This window comes from Atractosteus spatula, chromosome 5 (genome assembly GCF_055471065.1).
Source record: "Atractosteus spatula isolate fAtrSpa1 chromosome 5, fAtrSpa1.hap1, whole genome shotgun sequence".
In the NCBI taxonomy this organism is placed as follows: Eukaryota; Metazoa; Chordata; class Actinopteri; order Semionotiformes; family Lepisosteidae; genus Atractosteus; species Atractosteus spatula.
The window spans coordinates 5,802,392-5,824,055 of NC_142710.1; the positions used below are offsets into that span (position 1 = coordinate 5,802,392).

Below are 21,664 nucleotides of genomic sequence, written 5' to 3' on the forward strand. Positions count from 1 at the left end.
TCCATTGGACCAGTACATGTACCGGTTACGTATGGCAATAAAGTTCAAGTTCATTAGTATCTGTTGCTGGTCTGTGCATGCACTGCTGATTCTGGGAGATGAAAACAACCTGAGGACAAGGACAAGGACGTAAGGATATTAGCTAGGTGCTTAGCCACGTACAAGGCAGGAATAATTCCTGTTTAAGGGGTCACCTCTCCCCTTTTTCTTTAGGCACTGTAAAAACGAAATTAGGTGTGACTTCAACAAGCTGTTGGAAGAGGTTTGTTAAAAGCCTGGGAATATCATCATACCCAGGAAATTAATCTTGAGTGCTTCTAGAATCTGTAACATGTCTGCCTCTTCTATACAAATGCTATTTCATTTGGAACATTGTCTTTCCTAAGCCTCAGGCATGTTGCTGATTTCTTCCCTGATAAACATCTGAGTGAAATATCCACTGAATTTGTCAGACATTTTCGTCTCATTGTTGAGACATTTCCTGTTGTTATCCCAGAGATATTCTATTTCATCCTCCACTGAGAAAGATAAAAACACACAATAATCACCTGGTGAAGACCGGGTCAGGGTTGAAGCTTGTGAATTTTTATTTGTGTGGGACACCAGGTCCAAGTTGGGAGTTGATGTTGAATAGACTCTGATTAATGTTGTTCATTTTCAGAAGTGGTGCTCTATGGACAGCTTGAATCTTATCTGGGGTATCTGGGTATACAGAGGCCTTTATCTGACTAAATTGGATTCCAGTATACCATGGAATACTACTCTCATCAAGCCTGCTTTTCAGTTCTGTTCAATTCAGCTGTATCTGTTTATTATAGAGGTCTTTACATCTAATAGACCCTCTTATTGTATGCTGTTTCTAAAATGTTAGCATTAAAGATAATGTTAATTTAGCTCTCATTGTATTTAGAATAAAATGGACACTTTTCATTTATGGTACAGACTGAAAGTACCAGTCTTACAAGGAAATTTATTTGCCATTGTACCCATTAATTTTGGCAGTATGGTTGTTTTTTTTTTGTCCTTATTAGAATTACTGTAAGGCAGGGATTGGTCATCCTAGGAGTTGGATCAGGTTTCACAGATCACTCTTAAAATCGGCAATTTCTAAACACTCTGAACAATTTCAGTTTGAGCATTAAAGCTTTTAATTTGATCATTGAATTGAAAGATCATAAGGAATGAAAATGCAAGCAGCTTGTAGTTCCAAGATACTGCATTTGGCTTGGTTGACTTAATTGAACCTAAGAACCAACTAAAGTATTAAATGTGTTGTGTTCCAGTCTTTTCAAATTGCCTATTTAATGGTAACTTATAAGAACTTCTAGATTCAAGCAGGCAACCCATCCTGATACTGTAGTTATGCCTTTGAAAGGAATTGTTATTATTTACAGTATATGCCTAGCAGGAACACTTCTGGGGGTGAATACCTAATATACAATATTAGCTAAAGAAATCACAACAAAGTCATTCAAAAACAGTTAAAAATATGAAATGTGAAAAACCTAAACTGTGAGTTTGGTACAGAGGTACAATGCCTTTTCAGATTAGATTAGCAGGAATGAGTATGAACTATAACATATGTCCTTTAAGTTCATACATTATATATATATCCCATTTTTAACATTTCTTTCAGCAAGAACATTTCATTGTGTCCATTTTTATTTACCTATATTATTTTACCAAACTAAAAACAAAATCTGCAAATGTTACAATGAATCATCAAAATGAAGAATAAAACGAAGCAGTCTATATGTAGTACTACAAGAAACCTGAACTTGATGTTTAGTCTGTTATCTTAGTGGGAGAGATGATCAGTGGGGCAGAGTTTTTGCCATCATCATTGATGTTGGGATTGAAGTATGGATACAGTTTCTCAGTGAAGGTGTCAGTGAAAGTGTAGATGTGATTCCTGGTCTCCACATTGTAAAAGGAGACCTGTCCCTCCTCATAATTCAAGTATATCCCCACTTTCTTGAGTTTTGTACTCAGTGATAGGAGAACAGAGGTGTCTTCAAGTGCCCTATATTTATTATTCCTGAACCACATAGTCCAGTAGCCATTCTCAGGACCGAGGTTAATATCCCCCTTCCTGTTGATGGACTCTCTCGCAATTCCTAAAGTCCAACTAGTCTTCTCCCCCACCTCCACCTCCCAGTAGAGTCTCCCAGAGGAGAATCCCTCCCTGCCCAGCACAGAAACAACAGGATCAAATCTCTGTGGAGAATCAGGTAGAGTCTGTCTTCGATCACCCAGCCTCACTTGTTTCCCATCCGCGGACAGGATGAGACTGGGATGCGCTGAATTGGGATCCAGTGTCACATCAACTGTTTAGGGAAGAAACAACAATGACTTAACAGGAACTGAATATACATGACTTAAATGTTTTCTACTTACTAGTTTTCTATTTTTTATCCGTATATGTGTATTTTTTCTTTTTTTCACCACTACCACTAAATGTTTACTTTCATCGCCGAATTAATTAATCGCTTATCTTTGCAATCGATCTACAACCGCTCATCTAAATTTCAACTGCTGACAGCCCACCTGCTGTGCTTCTGCTTCAACTTGATCTTTAAACCTAGCTGCAATCTCCGGTGTCGTACCAAATTCAGTATGCTGTGGAAATCTGTATCCCATTTCAAAGTGTGCAAGTGCACTGGAAATCAGAGGTATGATTTGTCTGACTGCTCGTGCACACATTTCATATTGTCTGTAGGAAATGCGCAATTCTGAATTTCAGGTTTACATAAGTATTACAATTATTTGCATGTGCCGAACAAAAACAAAACACTCACACAAGCATTGTTTGCGCGTAGTAAAAGCGCAATTCTGAATTTCAGGTTTACTTAAGTATTACAGTTATGAGAACTGAGGTGTTAATCAGCAATTACATCTTCCTATGAATTTTGTCTTGTTTCGCATTACACAAACTAACTCTTTGCCCGAAATATTTTATCAGGAGGCAGAAAAATTCACCTTAGCCATGTTATCTGCACACAATAGTATCCCCTTACATACTGTACGTCTGTCTCCCCAGAAGCCATACTCACTCTTGTGATACCCCAGGGATACCCTTCTCCACAGTGTGAGAGTGTGGAATGTGGTATCCCCTGCAAATTTCGTGGCTGCTGCCCCCCAAAAAAACGCAGCTCACACAGCCAGCAGACCTCTGCTTCCCACACCCTCACAGCACCTCTGGGCCAGATCGGGCCAGCTGGTCCCGAGACACACAGGGATACCGTTCTCTGTAGTGTGCGCATGTGGAATCTGATATCCCCTGCAAATTTCACCATCTTCAGTACTATTGAAACGTATTGTTACAGCTTTAGGTGACTTAGAAGTGTCTTTTAGATTTTAGATCAAGTTTGTGACGCTGGGAAGAGTCAACACTTCTAACTTCTAACTTCAAAGCAGAGAGGATGTTTGCTGAAGTCATGGTAGTAAGGTTTATCTTAGTAAGATAAGATCACTCACACGATTCACGTGCCTCTACTTATACCAGCCGCTTAAGAATATAGTTAGAAATCCCATACAAGTTGGGGGTCATGAATAATTATTTCACTTATTGACTAAACCGCTTGGTCAATTCCTGATTTTCACCAGTTTCGTAACCCCCCATTAAGATAAATAGATTCTTTATTAATCCCGTGAGGGAAATTGCAGTGCAACAGTAGCCAGGCACAGTCAACACAGTACAGTGTAATGTACTAATACAATAATACAACAATACAATACAGTAAGCACAGCCAGTGAGAAGTGCAATAAAAATGGATTATAGAGAATTGCTCACAGTACAGAATATACAAAAACAAACCAGAACGTACAGTACTCAAGAACATGTATTGCACAGTATAACTATATTGCACATTATCTACAAGCATATATTGCACACCAGTTGTAAACAGAAAAGCAGCTGTAAACAGAATTCATGTTTAGTCCCAAAACAGGTCAATGTTGCCCCTGCCCAGACACACAGTGGATGAGTTGTAAAGTCTTATGGCAGAAGGCAAGAATGACCTCCTGTAGCGCTCCCTGTCGCACCGTGGTTGGATCACTCTATTGCTGAACGTGCTCTTCATTCTCACAAGCATGTCATAGAGGGGATGGGAGACGTTGTCCATGATGGGCATTAATTTGGACACAATTCTCCTCTCAACCACTACCTCCAGGTGGTCCAGGCCAGACCCAATGACAGAACTTGCTGTTTTGATGAGCTTGTTCAGCCTGTTAGCATCCCCAATTGTAATATATTTGTATATATTTGCAAAATATATTTGCATTCGTAACAATATATAATGATTAATTTACTAGAAATTTGCCATTTTGTACGGTCAATTTAGATAAAGTTGGGGGTTTTGATAAAAGTGTGAGTTGGGAGGCAGCAGCCACGGAATTTGCAGGGGATACCAGATTCCACACATGCACACTACAGAGAAGGGTATCCCTGTGTGTCTCGGGACCCGCTGGCCCAATCCGGCCCAGAGGTGCTGTGAGGGTGTGGGAAGCAGAGGTCTGCTGGCTGTGTGAGTTGTGTTTTTTTGGGAGGCAGGAGCCAGAAAATTTGCAGGGGATACCAGATTCCACACTCGAGTGTGTATTCTGTGGGAGACAGACATATGGAAGGGGATACTATTGTGTGCAGACAACATGGCATAATTGCTGATGTAACACCTAATTTCTCATAATTGTAATACTTAAGTAAACCTGAAATTCAGAATTGTGCGTCATACCTCCGATTTCCAGTGCACATGCACACTTTGAAAGGGGATACAGATTTCCACGGCATACTGAATTCGGAACGACACCGGTCTCTCATGCTTTACCAGAATGCTTGTAAGTTACATCTCGTCACAATTACTGCATCTGAAATGGAATGACTTCCTGGAAAAAATGACCTTCGTCTACTGCTTGTGTCATATAGAATTCGGTATACCGTGGAAATCTGTATCCCCTTTCAAAGTGGGCAGTGTTAGGGTGTTTTTCGGTACCTCTGCATTGTACTCCTTCTTTGGAGTGCCTCGTTTTTAATATCTCACTCTACGATCTTAAAGTTTACATAACCCCAAGCATAACGATGCATTTTTAGGTAACTTTGAGGATTTCCTTTCACTGTTATGCTTCAGAATTAATTCTCAAATAATGACTGAAAAATTTCCTTCTTCACTCTGAAGGCTTCTGTAGAGAGTTCGGTGTAATTTATTGTGGTGGTGACAGGAAACTATCAAAGCAAAGAAAGATAACAGGAAAACAGTACCTGAGGCTTCAAGAATCCAGTTCCACACTAGGAAAGAAAGAGTTTAGTTAATTGTCTTCTATGAAGTCAGATAAAACAATCCACAATGCTGTATTCCTAAAACATTTTCTGGCATGCAAGGTTTATGTTTTTGTTATCGGAAAAACAAACTTTCTATTTCATTAAAGGTTTGCAGTAGTTCCAAAGTCTAGAAACATGAAATATAAGGAAATGGCCTACAGGTTTAATACTTTGCCAAGGCTGCTGGAAAAAGAAATATAGTTTAATGACAAAAGTTCAAAGTTATGCATCTATAAAAAAAACAGCAAATGAGAGTTCAGCCCTTGACTTCTTAATTCCACATTCTTGAAATGTATATTTTTAATACATTTTTCTAGTCGAATCCGTCTTCTATAAGTGATATTATCTTTGCATATTGCAATATTTATATATTATGGTCATTTATAGCAATTCAATCATATTCTACGATTTTTATTTCAAAATAATATTTGACATGACCTTCTTAGAACAGTAAATGAAAGTAGGGAAAGCTGATTTTAATCACATTTATATATAATTATAGATTTTATTAAATATATTAATACATATTGTATATTTCTGATTTAGCAGTTATTTAATAATTCAATTCTATGTAATATATTTAAATCCATTCAATCATGTGCTATGATTTTTATTAAAAATAATATATTACTAGACCTTTCAAGAAAAAAACAATTACCTGATATGGGGGCAACTCCTTCCTTTCCTGTTGTGAAGAAAATGTGCACTTACTGTATTGAACGATATATTAAAAATGCCTTTGCATTATTTTACTGTGTTTTTAGTTAGAGGTCACTATGGAAATAAAGGAAACACCAACATAAAGCAACTTGACATAGTGTAGATTCTACAAGTGTATGGAACTGTACTGGACACCATTTTTTCAAGAGAGCACCATGTGTTTTTGTTGATGGTGGTGGAAAACGCTGTCTCACTCCAGAATCTCCCATAAGCGTTCAATGGGGTTGAGATCGGGTGACTGGGGTGGCCTTGGCATCATTTTCATGCTCATCCAACCATTCCGTGACCACCTGTGCCCTGTGGATAGGGGCATTGTCTTCATGGAAGATTCCTCTCCTATCAGAGATGCTTCACCCAGGAAGAACCTGATCACTCAGAATGACTTACATTTGTTGCCTTCTAAAGGTTGAGTGGACCTATACCATGCCAGGAAAATATACCACAAACCATCTCAGTTGACCATTGCCTGTGTTCTTTGCACCATTACACTGGTGTAATAAGGGGTTTATACATCACAATCTGACCACCGTATCCCTCTCTGTGAAGTTCTTGATGGACTGTACTTGATGAAACTGCCTGCTCATGCCTCATTGCCATTTACAGTCTAATGATTCAGAATTATTCTCCCATATTGCCTCACATCTCAAACCAATGAATGGACATCACTGTTGAGGATTATGCACGTTTGTCCACAGTTGCCCCAGAGTGATGATGTCTTTCCCTCGGACCTTCATGCCAACATCACCTTAGGCACTGATCCTCATGAAACATCAACAAGCTGAGCAGCCTTCATCACTAAATCTCTTGCCTAAAGAGCCTAAAGAGCCCCAACAATCACCCCTCTCTGATCTCTTTCTCAAGACCTGGCAGCCAAAACAATGGACAACCAGGTCAGCCTTACACTTTTATACATGATCCTGCATGATCCTAATCCTGATGGGCTGTTACTGGCTTGATTAACTCAGGGATCCACACTTTCCATGTACTTTGTCTAATCTCTCATGTACTCAAGTGTTTCCTTTATTTTGGCAGTTACATGCAGCTTTACTTTATTTCAATTTAAGTATGAATACATGAGAATTGAAAATGCGTTTTTGCCTAATTCCGAGTATTAAATCTCACAATCTTCCCTAATTCACTGAGGACATAATACTACTCATTCAACATGTAAAGCAGCACCTTTTTTTCTCCCAGATAGTATGTACAATGTTTCTATTGAGAGGTTACTAACATTTTCCACATGGCTGTGATCGGAAAAATGTCCTAACCCTAGTTTTACTGTTTCTGTTTTATGATGTGCTTTTGGTTAAGACCTCATACAAATATAAAAGCTGTGTTACAACTATAACTGAAATTAAAATAAGAATTTCAAATAAAACCAACTTACTTGAATACTCAGAAAACACACGTCTGACTGAAATAAAAGAACATTGACAGTAAGTGAGCATAAAATCTCTTTTAAGACTTACAAAAATAGAAATAAAATCACTTCAGTATTTTTGGTGTTGACTGTTCATCCTGTGCTTTTTCAGGAGACACACATATTTCTCCCGAAAAGGTGTCGAAAAGGTGTTTCTGTGCAAAGAATTTTGGGAAGAGAAGACTGAAGCCTAGTGTTGATACTTTAGTGAGCTGGTGGGAGTTGGGGTATTCTCTTTCTCACAAAAATACATGGAGTAGTATAGATCAAATTAATAACATAGTGATTTACCGGTCTTGTTGGTGTCATTGGGGAAGCACATCTCTATGGGGAGATAACTGGCCTTCATGCTGCTGTAGAGACGCTGTAGTCTGGAGTTCTCAGCCTCCACAGCCTTCACTTTCTTCTGCAGATCTGGGTGACACGGAGCACATTTGTGTTCAGGGTCTGGCATGTTTTGTCTCATCAAATAGTGCTGAAAAGTGCTTGTTTAAGGCTTATTTGTGTAAAGATGGGAAAACCTATTTCTTCATATGGAAATAAAGTTGACAGTGTGTAAAAGAATTCTGGATTAATGGAGATCAGAAGCACACCCTTATTGTAAAATGAGGACAAAAATAAGTATGAGTACAATTATATTTTTTTCCATATTTTAGCAGGATTGCAGTGTAATAACTTATATCATGTACAAAGAAAGGTAGATTAATTAAAACACCACTGCATAGTGTGATATATGGGGTAAAGTTACAGAGCTATGATACTGTTACAAATGGTTGATTATGAAAATGGAAAAAGATCAGAAATAAGATGAGTGGATTAATCGGAAAGTAAAATAAATCTTCATAACCCCCAACTTGTAAAGATAGTGCAAGAATATACCCGAGTGGTAGATATAAAGGCACATTAATTCTTTGTTCTCTGCCACAACCTTGGTGAAAAGAGTAATAACTCAGGCGGTTTGTGTTAAACAAATATTTACTAACAGTTACAATACACATTTGTCACGGATGTCAGAAAGGGCAAGCCGTGGAATGGCAGGAGAGCAAAAAAGACCCTATGCATAGCGGCAAAACGGGTGTTAGCCCGGGCTCAGGAGGTCACACGATGTCGGGTAGAAACCTATGCCCTCAGGCCGCGGAGCAGACAACCTGGTGCTCGAGGGGTCTCAAGACATCCAATCCCTCAATGCTGAGCGAGGAGGAAAGGGTGACCTGGAAATATAAAGCCCAAAACAAAGACACACCGGAAGGACAAGCAAAGCACAGGGAAACTAGGAACAGGACAGAGTAGGAGCGCCCTCTAGCTGTAGAGGGCGTGACAACATTAAACAACACACAACATAGGTTGTTACACTATGTAGAAATTTACAAATAAGGCATCCCAGAGGTCTATGTTCTAACCTCCCAGAAATAAAACCCTACAAAAGAAGCTGATGGGTTTGCCATAATGATGGTAAAATGCTCTTAGCAGGAGCTTGCATGATCAAATAACTCTTGCATAGGAAGAGTGAAGTCTTGTCTTCTGACTGGTAGAAGTTGCTACAGTATATTGTTTTCCTCCTGTGCTTTCATGATGAACTCCAGAAAACAATTCCAAATCTCTCCAGACAGGAAATTTAGGAAAATGAATTACAATTCAAATCAATACAGTAGTCATTTGCCAGTCATTTCGGTGCCATTTGGAAAACACATCTCTTTGGGGAGAAGGTTGGCTTTCATGCTCCTGTAGATACACTGCAGACTGGAGTTCTCAGCCTCCTCTTTCTCCAATTTCTTCTGCAGTTCAGGGTGACGCCGAACACACATGCAACATGAATATGGAGACACTGTTACTCACCAGCCTTGAAGCTCTGTTTAAGCTGGCAGCTTCTGCTTATGTATCTGTAGTCTGTCTGTAGATCTGAATGGTCTTTCTGAAGGTCAGAGTGTTCTCTTTGCAGTGTCTCCAGATTATTCTGTAGCTCTGGAAAATCAACAGATAAAACATAGGAATATACAGTATGTTAGATGAACATGGAAGTGTTGTAACAAACAAATAAGTTCTGGACCCCGAGATGAAGCTGAGCAAGTGAGTTTTATTGCATACAAGAAACAATATAATCAAAGAATTGTTCAAAATTATAGGTGCAGAGCTTCGGTTTATATAGCAAACTTCAGCCGTTTCTGACGCAAATTCTTACCATGGTAATGGAGGAAGGTCACCTGTATTTGGACATTCTTGAGACCTTGAACACTTTGAATGGCCGGTCTCATCTTCCCATAGTTGGGGAGTCTCCAGCTTGCACTTGGAATCTCTAATCAGTTAACTCCTGTCCCTGCCATAACTCAAAAGTGCTTAAGGAATGTTTTGTACCAAAAGAGGTCTTTGTGCAGAAAGAAATCAGTTAACCCTTTTTCACATCTCATATCTTTCTTCAGAACTGACCATCAGACAACTCATACTGTATTTGACAATAAAAATATAAAGGATGAAGTGTGAAGCTCAGTGTGATGTAAAGATCATTCAAGATCATTAAAGAAGCAACAAATAGACATAAATGTTTCTTGACAAACACGGTATCCCAGAGGTCGATGTTCTAACCAGCCAGAAAAAAACCCAGACTGCTGCTTAGTATTTCACTCTTAAATAGCACTTACAAAGGCCAAGAAGAAATAGGTTGCATCCTAAAATAAAGAGAATACAACCTACAGTTAAATCTCCCACCAGATGAATGGGAACATATCTCCTTATTCTAAAAATGCAGTCACCAACCAGAAGAGGTTTTTAACCAAGGGAATTTTACACAGGAAATCAGAGCTCTCTAAAAACTACAGGGAGCTACATGTATAGCAGGGTCTCTTAACAAGGTTCAAATACGTAACCCCAATCTGGTCTTTCCAGGTGATCTGAAACAAGTAGCTCTCACCTTATATACTTTCCTTTTCCTCTTCCTGTCCCTCTGCTTCACCATCCTTTTAAATGGTGTCTTTCTGGAGTGGGGATTGACACTTAATCATTTACCCAGAACATAATTAACTAAGATGGACCTTATGGTTGGTTTGATCAATGAATCTGAACCTCCTACATCTCAGCCAAACATCCCTTTGCTTTGAAGCTGGAAATGTTAACAATAGCCAGGTGTTACCCTTTGTATCTAGATTTTAGAGACACTTCAACAGTCACCTATAGGTGTAACAATATATAAAGGATATAGATATTTTTCTTCATGTTATCCTCACTATCCTCTGGCCAATAAGGAAATCTAGTAGTGGATCTTGAGTTATATGAAAATGGGGCATTACAGAAGGTAAAAACTGCATCTTAACTTTGCTCCATAATTATAATATGATTTTATTTAACTATTATTTATTAACTTTATCCAGCAAAAAGACATACAGTTCAATGATAAACCCAGAAAAGTACTTGCCAGTGATGTGTGAGGAGCTGTTCATCTTCAAGTCCAACAAATCATTCTGAAGCTCAGAGACATGTCTATTTTCCATTGAACTGCGATAAACTGAAAAGATGCAATTGAAGCTCAACCTCTTGAAAACTTACAACTTTTTGTCATGCCTTTCATGGAGAAAGTCTTCCAAAATGCAGCTTCACAAATCACTGTGTGAAGGTTCTGTAATTAACTGAGGACTTCTGGCCAACCACCCATGCATTTCCTAACCCCTTCATCTAATTCGGGGTCACAGGGGATGCTGGAGCCCAAGGTGGCGAGATAAGAACACATGGCGGGATACACCCTGGATAGGACACCGATCCTTCGAAGGGCACAGACACAAACACACACATACACCAGTGACAATTTTCCCTGAAGCCAATTAACCTGCCAGCATGTCTTTGGACTGTCAGAGGAAATCCATGCAAATATGGGGAACACACAGCAGTGTGTGCATCCCAGAGCTGCAAGTCAGCAGTGCTAATGACTGCACAACCATGACGCGCAACTGAAAACACAAGCTGCCCGAAATGTTTGTGTTGTGAAATCTCTGTATAGCTCACTGACTAACAGTTCCTTGATTGAAACGGCACACACAGCACTCTGACCAGAACACAAGGCACTGGTGAAATGCTGTATGTGTATGTGACATCAGCCACTGTGTGAAAAACCAAAAAATAAACTAAAATTTAATCCAGTAATTAAGATTTTACACATGCGGTCTTACACTTTTTTAATACTCACTGATAAAGCCCAGCCCAGCAATCAGAGTGAAGATCCACACACAAGCAAAGGCCACTGAAGTCCTCTTGTAGAAAGATACTTTTCCAGCACGTCTTTCCTCAGATGCTGCAAATAAACATACAGTAGGTTGTGTACTCTCACAAACCAGCAGCTACAGTAGGCTTCACTGTGTTTGGCTGACTGCATTACTATAGCAGTTTAAGGACATTCCTCATTTCCCAGCTGGGAAAAGCAGAAAGTTGGTGGCATTTATTTCAATTTAGAAGATTTGCACTTTAAATTGAGGACATTGTATTTACAGAATAAGCTTTGTGCACTGCATGTTATCACAAACAGTTGTGCTAATAGTTTTACACTAGAAAACTCATCTGGCATAATGTAATTAAAAAACCTCTCTTAGACTAGAAATGTGAAGTACACTCAATTCAGGGGCGTGAAAGACAGCTAATTTAAAAATGAGGAACTAACTGCGCATCTGCCTAAAACATGAAAGACTAGCATTTTCTCTTTAGAAAAGAGAAACCAAATTTGCAAATAAAACGTTAAATAATTGACAAAGATCACTACAAAAAAAGAACCTTTGAAAACCTTCTACATACAGTATATAGTGGAACCCAAATACTCTTAAATTCAGTCATCAAAATAAAGATAGGTAAAATAAATAAAGTCATAAATAAATCACTCTAAAAGTATGTACATAATATGAAAAAGTGGATTTTTATTTATGACAGATATGAAAAAACAAAAACTATTTGTTGTGTAATAAGAAAAATGAATGGAACTTGAAATTGTTTTCTCATTGATCTCTGTGTGTCTTACTTTAACGTCATACAAGGTTCGCTTTTGCAAGAAGATCAGAACATAACTGAGGATTACGCACAGTATGCAACACCATTAATGATCAATCAGATTTTCAAAGTCAGTATTTTTCAAACACAATTGCCTTTAAAGCACTTTAAAACACTTTTTGCTTTTGTCCTTTAATCTCAATTTGTACATGAAACAGGTATTAGCAGAGTCTACAGCCTCACAGATGTTTTAAATTGGCATGGCCCTGGACAGTACCTGCTGAACTCCCTTGACTCCGTACGGCAGCAGAGCATGATGAATAATCCAGAGCCGATTTCATCTCCACGTTCTCATAAATGTTCTCCATCTTCATGGCATCGCAACACAGTGATAAAGAAAGTGCAACAGAAAGAGGAACTTTTCTTTATTTATAAGTTTACAGTAAAGCCTTATGATGCAGATAAGATACTTTCATTAATAGGATAAGAAGATTCTTATGTAAAATATGATGTTTTGCATCTCCCTTGTATGGACAGGACAACTTCTTCAGCACTTTCATTGTTTGAATCCTAGAGCTGTTGAATCAAACCTTTTAATCAGAGTTACCAGTGCTGAGACGGTTAAACATCCCAGTGCAATTTTACAACAGGAAATATGTATTCCTAAAGGAGAGTATAAATAGGTTAATTTGCAGATTTGAGGCAGATGAGTTACTACACCACGTCTGTGTTAGTCAGATACTTACAAGTTATCTCTGCATTTAGTTGTGAACTGTAAAAGGCTGATGATAAAGCTCAATTTATTAATTTAAATGACAAATTGCCCTATAGAAATAGAATTTTAAAAACCTTATATATAGTATGAAGTGAAATAGTCTTAACTTCAGCCATCAAAATAGACAACAAATAATTCACTCTAAATAAAATTTGTCCATGAAATGAAAAAGTAATTCTGTATATTTTGTTCCAAATACAGATATAAAAGACCAATAGTGAAACAGGAAAATTGAATTGGACTTGACTATTTCTTTGTTTTGCTTACTTACTGACCAAGTACAGGGTTCACTTTTGCAAGAATATATCTAAATCAGAACATATCTGAGTTTTGCACAGCATACATGACACCATTAATGATCAAGAGTAAATAATGATTAAAACATTTTCTAAGTCAATATTTTTTAAACGTATTTGTTTTAGATGCAACGTTAAAATATATATTTTTAGATGATCTCATAGCAGCCATATCACCCTGCAGCTCACAAATGACAGCCCCACTGGAGCTAAGCAGGTGTGAGTCTGGTCAGAACCTGGATGGGAGACTCCTGGTAAAGCTAAGGTTGTTGCTGGAAGAGGTGTTAGTGGGGCCAGTAGGGGGCGCTCACACTGAGGTCTGTGTGGGTCCAAATGCCCCAGTATAGTGATGGGACACTATACTGTCACAATGCTCCGTGGAAAGAGAAGGGCATGACAAGACACAGAAAGGCGTCATGGCCATCCACTGCAACCAAGGAAGTCTCCAGTCGGGAGGACTACTCGTACCACTGGACCCAGGCTTCTGAGGGCGAGAGAGTGGGACTGCCCCAGTGCAACGGCTTTCCCACTTCAAAAACCTCTCCTGCACAGGTTTCTTCGTGCAGCTCGTCTTACAAACAGGTGAGCTGCACAAAGTACACCCATCATCGTCGGGACACAACGGACAACCATCAGATTATCTCATGAAATGCACATTTCTCAATGGAAATAGGTGAAGGCTCGGGGGAAGAAGCTAGGGGGCGCTCCTCCCCTTCCTATCATTCAATTTTCTGTTTAAACCCTAACCACACCAACACTCACGTCTAAAGTTCTGAGTTCCCTCCACCTTCCTCCCCCTCCTCTTTCTTTCATGTTGCCTTTGCATCCAGGTTCCCTCTGGGGGTCAGTGAAACTAACTTCCCTGACCTCAGGTGGGCAGCACCACCTTGAGCCCTCCTGTGGAGGTCCTCACAGCGTGAGTCTGGACCCCTGGCCACACTGTTCTCAAGCAGCTCTAACCTACTGATTCTCCTCCTCTCGGTCACGAGACAGTGCCTCCAAAACAACTCTCAGTGAGTCAGGGGGTTTATTTCCTCTTTTCTATCCCCTGAGGGCCTAGCCCAGTCGTGAGGCAGCGCCTGTGAAAGCCACATTCAGCGAGTCAGGGGGCTTCTTTCACTTCCTTCTCAAGCAACACCTCTCAAAGTGATTCCTCCAGTCAAGGGTTCTTTCTCTTTCTCTTTGAGGGATTTGTTTCCTGTCAAGTGGCAGTGCCTCAGAGTGACTCTCAGTGAGTCAAGGGGTCTATCTCCTCCTTTCTATCCCCTGAAGGTCTAGCCCAGGCATGAGGCAGTGCCTCAAAGTGACTCCCAGTGAGTCAAGGGGTCTATCTCCTCCTTTCTAACCCCTAAGGGGCTAGCCCAGTCGTGAGGTAGCCCCTCCCAATGTGACTCTCAGGGAGTCAGGGAAATCTTTCTCTTTCTTCTCCATTCCTGAGGGCTCAATTTTCTGCCGTGGCTCTCAAAGCGACTCACAGCGAGTCAGAGGGGTCTGTCTTTCTTCCTTCCCTACTTCTGAGGGATTCTCTCCCAGTCGTGAGGCAGCGCCTCTCAAAGTGACTCTCAGCAGGTTAGGGGTGTTTATGTTTTCAGGCCCCGGAGGCTGCTGAACCAGTCAACCCATTAGGACCAGATGACCTTCAAGAAAGCTATTTCAGGCTATCCATATCTGGATAAGTAGCCCACTATTCTATATGGCTGTCTCGAGAATTCAATTGTGATCTCAACACAGGTTGATATCAATTCAATTCGTATGAGTAACGCATTTACTTATGAGTATCTAATGTAGAATTTGTATTCGTGAGACACGATTTGGTATAGCAAATGGTATACAGAATGCATATTCTTTGTTTTGTATCTCTTCGTGTTTTGTATTTTTTGTAATATATTCTATATCTTGGTAACCCTCACAGTAAGATCTGCCATATGTATCCAGGCAGACTGTTATATGTTTTTATATGCACAATTTTATGTTTAAATAAATGTATCTCAATTGAGTGGAGTTTGGTGCTTTTTGAGACGAGGAGATCTGTCTCTCTTCATAATCCACACACACACCCCACCTTCTGAGGTTTTGGGCTGTGTGAAAGTAAGACAGATCAAAGGCCTTGTACACTTCATCCCTCAGCTACAAATACCACAAACCGCATCTGGGGCTTTTTTTACCCCCTCCTTTCTTCAAAGCAGCAGAATAATTCTAAATGACTGCACATTACAATTCCAAATTACAGCAGTGAATCATTCATTTAAAAAAAGCAGTTAATTTGTATTTATGCAAATATAATTCTCTTAAAATACCAATTTCATGTTCACTCTGTGTGACTGACAAGAGAGATGATGTTTTTAACACCATCCGTGAGACCAGGGCAAAAGAATGGGTGGAGTTTCTCAGTGAAGATGTCAGTGACATAATCCACATTGATCCCCACCTTCTGTGGTTTTGGGTTTTGAAAGGAGGACACAGACGCCACCGAATGCCTTGTACGCATTACCTCTCAGCCACACACACCACAAACCACACTTGGGGCTTATTTTAACCTCTCCCTTCCTACTAAAAAATTACAATAATTAAACCTTTTACTTGGTTAACATTTCCACACAGAGCACAATAGCAAATTAGGTAGTATCCTAGTAGTTTTTTTTGTATTAATGCAAAAATAATTAAATTAAAACAGAAATGTTATATTCAGTCTATCTGGCTGACAGGAGAGATGATCTGTAATCCCTATTTTCTCCACCATGTGTGAGACCAGGGCAATAAAATGATTTTTCAGTGAAGGTGTCAGTGAAAGTGTAGATGTGATTTCTGGTCTCCACTTATAAAAGGAGACCTGTCGCTCCTCATAATCTGCATATATCTCCCTCAGAGGGAGGTGGAGAGAGGGGACAGCCAGAGCTTTAATCTCATTCCCATTTCACAGCCATATAGTCTAGTAGCCATTCTTAAGGGTCAGTATAACCTTCTCATTTCTGTTGGTCTCTTTGGCAACACCTAAATCCCAGTCAATCTTCCCCCCCACCTCCACTTCCCCAGTGTCTCCCAGAGGAGAATCCCTCTCTTCCCAGGACACAAACGAAAGGATCAAGTCTCTGTGGATTGCTGGGGAGATTCTGCCTTTTGTGGCCAATGTCACTTGTTTTCACATCCTTGAACAGGATGAAATGGGATCCAGAGTCATATTAAGTATTTCGGAACAAATATGTTACACTTGACAAGTGAGAACTGAACCAATTTTTATTAACATAAATTTATTGGTCCATTTTAATTTCCTACTGCGATGCTTCTGCTCAGAGTTGAGGGTGACTTGGAGTGGTGGTGATGGCAAAAAATACAAAAGAAAGATAACTTAAGCAATTTTCTAGTCCATACTGTAGATATCATCCCTAACTTCAGTAGCTGTTCAAAGGGGTTTGTCAACAGCCTGGAAATCATGTCTTCCGTTTCCTTCAATGTAATTGATAGAAGACCATCATTGTACCTTAACTGTTTCTTGTATTGGTAAAATTTGGTGCTGATCTTTTTCTTGGTAAACACCTGAGTGAAATATACATTGAATGAATCACATATTGTCAAGATGTTTTTCATTATAAACATTCTACAAAAACATTCCCAAAAACATTCTACCTTATCCTTCACCAAGTGAGATAAAAAAACACAATAATCACCTGCTGAAGACCGGGTCAGGGTTGTAGCTTGTGAATTTCCTTTGTGTGGGGCATCAGGTCCAAGCTGGGAGAGTGTTGAATAGACATCAGTTGATTTCAACTCTGAATGCTCATAAATGCTGTCCATCTTCAGAAGTGATGTTCTGCAGACAGTCACAGTTTCTCTGGGGTATAAATAGTCATGCTCTTATACAAATTTGGATTTCACTGAATTGTAGTGTGGTCTGTGGTCTGTGGTCTGTTCTCGTGTAGCTTTCTTGTTAGTGGCAACACATAAGGTTCTATGAATGTGGTTTTCGTTCAGCTGTGTTTATTTATAGAGATCTCTACAGGTAGTCCATCTAATTGTGCCCTGTTTCTACAGTAAAAGAATATGAATTTAGCTACTACTTTATATAGAATAAAATAGACGTTTTTCCAAATTGCTTATTCAATGATGACTTATAAGACATGGTAAATCCTACCAAACCAAGTAACCAGTCTTTCCCATTCTAAATAGACATTATTGTATCGACATTTCCTTTGGAGTCCTTTAATCTATAAAGTGTGTGCATCATGTGCTTTGATAGCAATTAAGTCATGTGCTATGAATTTAATTTGAAATAATTAACTAGACATTTTTAGAAAAAAGGACTGCAAAATAGTAGAGTAGGTCATTTTAATTGCGGTCATGTAGGTAGCTGTGTCAGCATGCGTAGGCTGCGAAAGAACAAGTAAAGGTTTATTCCCTGTTGAAAGAAGAAAAGAAGAGACACAGCATTTCAGCTGTGGAGCCTTCTTCAGGTTTAATTATTTTTGTACAGGGACAGCTTCTCCCTTTCCTGTTGATAAGAAAATCTGCACTCAATAAACAATATTTTTATAAAACATTTTCATTGTTTTTCTAGATTTTTGGCTTGCTTTACTGGTAGAAATGTTCTACTTCTACTGTTTCTGTGAATGTATCATAATTTGCTTTGGATCAAAACTAATACTTATGTAAAAGCTGTGTCAAGACTTCAAGAAACTTATGGGAGCATTCAGCAAACACTGGATTAACTGAAATAAAAGAACATTAAGAGAAAGTGAGCATAAAGTCTGTCTGCTCAGAGGTACAAAATTCAGCAAATCATGTTCTGTACTCTGTGCAACGAACAAAGAGCGATGTAGAAAGTGCTTATTTTTATATTTTATAGTATAAAAATTAAACATCTGCACACTGCTGTTTACAAAACTCTATTTTGTCTTACTATATTAATCTGCAAAACCAAATTTTCTTAGATTTTTATATGTTTAATTTATTTTATTTATTTTTGACCAGAAGGAAAAACACAGAAATTGCCACAATGTAACTGTAAATTATGTGTATGAAATTTCACATTGTACTGTAATAATGGATTTTAGAGATGTGGTTTGTTTTTCTAATTTTGTTTTTCATTATTTTATGTATTGGCAAATGAACCTAAGGTTTTCAGTATGTGTAGTTATACTTTGTATAATACTACAGTAAAAAAACACACTTTTCTTCACATCATTTCTAATGCTCGCATTTTTCAAAATCTTTATGTGGGGTGTCTGAATAAAACACTATATTTTTCTTTTGTTATGATTTACAGCAGCAAAAATGAATGCTTTGCAAAGTACCTGAATTTAGTAGCTCTTGTTCATACTGCTAGAAATTAAATATGGTACAGTATATGCAGAAGAGTATATTTCAGAGCTAAATGCTTAAATTCTTCTTGTTTTGAAGTAAAAGAGACTTTTAGAAAAGTAGAAAGTCTGTGCCTCTCTCCTGCTTAGCTCAAATACATTTTTGTAAGTAAGCTTTTAAGTTGAGTAAATGTTAATATTACATTAAAATGTTTACTAAATATGTAAGCTCTCTCCCCCATCACTCTAAGAATTTGATATCAGCTCTCTTAAACAACAACACAATTTTTCCACTTTTACAGTTTAGTTTAAAGAAACACACATAGAACAAACCTTATTATTTTACTGATTCTTATTAGTATTATCCTACAATCATCCAACCTTATTGTTGAATCTCGAATCTCACATTTTCTAGAAGAAAAATCTACTTTTTCTGCAAGTTTTCTTTTCCGAGAGACATTGGTTCTTGAGTACATTCAAAACTCTTTGAAATATTGTTATATAAATGAGATACAGCTAACATAAATCAGAAATGATCCCATTTTAGGGTCATTTAAAGCCTGATTGAAATTGGCTTTCCTCATGAACTTTCCTTGTAAACTCCATTAAATTCTGTAGGAGTAAGAATGCTTAATAAATACAGTGAACACAAACTTAAAAGAGGTTTATTGCAAAGCTGTTACATGTGTTGTATGTAAATTTCATACTGACACTTTTAAAGGCTTCAGAACACTCAGAACTGAAAGTACAGAGGTGCTTGGATTCTCATGCCAGAATCATCCACAGGAACAAGCATCATATTCACATCAATGGGCAAAGACAGCTTGGATTTTTATATAGAAGAAATAAATAAATATATATACATACATTCAATGTGTGGGACTCTCAGAAAGAGGTGATCAGTTGGGTGGAGATTGGTCCTTATTGAGACCAGGACAAAAGAATGGATGTAGTTTCTCAGTGAAGGTATCAGCGACAGTGTGGATGTGATTCCTGATCTCACATTGTGAAAGGAGATCTGTCCCTCTTCATAATCCACATACACACCCACCTTCTGAGGCTTTGGGCTGTGTGAAAGTAGGACAGATCAAAGGGCTTGTACACCTCATCCCTCAGCCACACACACCACAAACCACATCTGGGGCTTCGTTTATCATCTTTCCTACAAAGCAGTCAAATAATTATAAATGATTCCATATTACAATGCCAAATTACAGCAGTGAAGCATTCATTTCATAAAAGCAGTTAATTCGTATTAATGCAAATATAATTATTTTAAAATACCAATTTCATGTTCAGTCCGTGTGACTGACAGGAGAGATGATCAGTGGATCTTTGTTTTTACCACCATCCATGACACCAGGGTAATAGAATGGGTAGAGTTTCTCAGTGAAGGTGTCAGTGAAAGTGTAGATGTGATTCCTGGACTCCACATTGTAAAAGGAGACCTGTCCCTCCTCATAATCCAAGTATATCCCCACCTTCTGGGGCTTCAGGCTCAGGGGCAGGAGGACAGGAGGGTTAGCTACAGCTTTAAACTCATTTGCATTTGTCAGCCATATTGTCCAGTAACCGTTACTGGGACTCAGTATAATCTTCCCCTTCCTGTTGATGGACTCTTTGGCAACACCTAAATCCCAGGCAGTCTTCTCTCCCACCTCCACCTCCCAGTAGTGTCTCCCAGAGGAGAATCCCTCTCTTCCCAGGACACAAGAAACAGGATCAAATCTCTTTGGAAAATCAGGCAGAGTCTGTCTTCGATCACCCTTCCTCACTTGTTTCCCATCCTCAGACAGGATGAGACTAGGATGCGCTGAATTGGGATCCAGTGTCACATCAACTGTTTAGGAAAGAAACAACAATGACCAATGAGAACTGTACATATACTGTACTGTATGATTTGACATATTTATGACTCTATTTTTACTTCTTCTATAAAGCTTCTGTTCAGGTGTGACCTGGTGTGGTGGTGACAGGAAACACTATTAAAGAGAGATGATGGGAAAACAGTACCTGAGGCCTCACGAATCCACTTCCACACTGGGGAAGAAAAGAAGGGTTTAGTTATTTGTGTGCTGCAAAGTCAGGTCCATTAACACAATCCACACTGCTGTATTCCTAAAGCATTTTCTGGCATGTAAGGTTTTTGACAATTTTGTTTTTGTTATCAGAAAAACAAACTTTCTTTTTCTTTAAAGGTGTGCAGTAGTTCCAAAGTCTAGCAACTTGACAGATAATGAAATGCCATACAACTTGAATACTGTACTTTGCTAAGGCTGTTAGAAAATGAAATATAGTTTAATAACAAATGTTCTAAGTAATACTACTATAAACAAAACAGCAAATGAGAGTTTAGCCCCTGACTTCTAAATTTCATATTAAAATATGTATTTTTACATTCTTTTTCTAGTCAAATCCATCTTGTATAAGTGTTCATATGTTTGCAGTCATTTCATTTGTAATACTTATATATTAGATAGATAATACTTTATTAATCCCGTAGGGAAATTGATGTAAACAATGGATATACAGGAGTCCTTGAGTCTGGCACCTTAGACCACTCGGCCATCCTGACGAGCTACAAATTATTATGTTCATTTATAGTCATTCAATCATATTCTATGATTTGTATTTCAGAATCATAACTAGACCTTCCTAGAACAGTAAATGTTAGTAGGGAAGGTTGATTGTAAATTTTAATCATATTTATATATATAACTAAATTATACTGTATATACTGTATATATATTCGTATATATATCATTAAATATATTTAAAATATTAATACAAACTATCTTTATGAAATGCAGTTATTTAATCAATCAATTATTATCAATGTATTTAAATCCATTCAATCACATGCTATGATTTTTATTCACAATA

At 38.4% G+C, this 21,664-nt stretch overlaps 2 protein-coding genes across 6 annotated transcripts in view; both read right to left on the reverse strand.

Annotated features, from left to right (window-relative positions):
• LOC148833679 (uncharacterized) overlaps window positions 1–21,664 on the reverse strand; it is a 95,348-nt gene that overhangs the window by 57,242 nt on the left and 16,442 nt on the right. Inside the window, exons 20-21 of one of the 5 annotated variants that reach the window (XM_088917355.1) lie at window positions 20,795–20,821; window positions 19,431–20,621 (exon numbers count right to left, since the gene is read on the reverse strand). The exons of the other annotated variants lie outside the window; for them this stretch is intronic. Coding sequence (XP_088773481.1) covers window positions 20,077–20,621; window positions 20,795–20,821 — 572 coding nt within the window. The 3' untranslated portion in view covers window positions 19,431–20,076. Of the gene's footprint in view, window positions 1–19,430; window positions 20,622–20,794; window positions 20,822–21,664 lie in introns of those variants that run through there. 5 annotated transcript variants of the gene reach the window in all.
• Window positions 1,356–12,795, reverse strand: LOC148833681 (erythroid membrane-associated protein-like). Its single transcript, XM_088917358.1, has 9 exons — window positions 12,694–12,795; window positions 11,629–11,733; window positions 10,864–10,953; window positions 9,294–9,419; window positions 7,749–7,871; window positions 7,425–7,451; window positions 5,976–6,002; window positions 5,258–5,284; window positions 1,356–2,327 (listed from the first exon to the last, which is right to left on the reverse strand). The coding sequence occupies exons 1-9, from the start codon at window positions 12,788–12,790 to the stop codon at window positions 1,786–1,788; spliced, it is 1,164 nt and encodes a 387-aa protein (XP_088773484.1). The 5' UTR covers window positions 12,791–12,795; the 3' UTR covers window positions 1,356–1,785.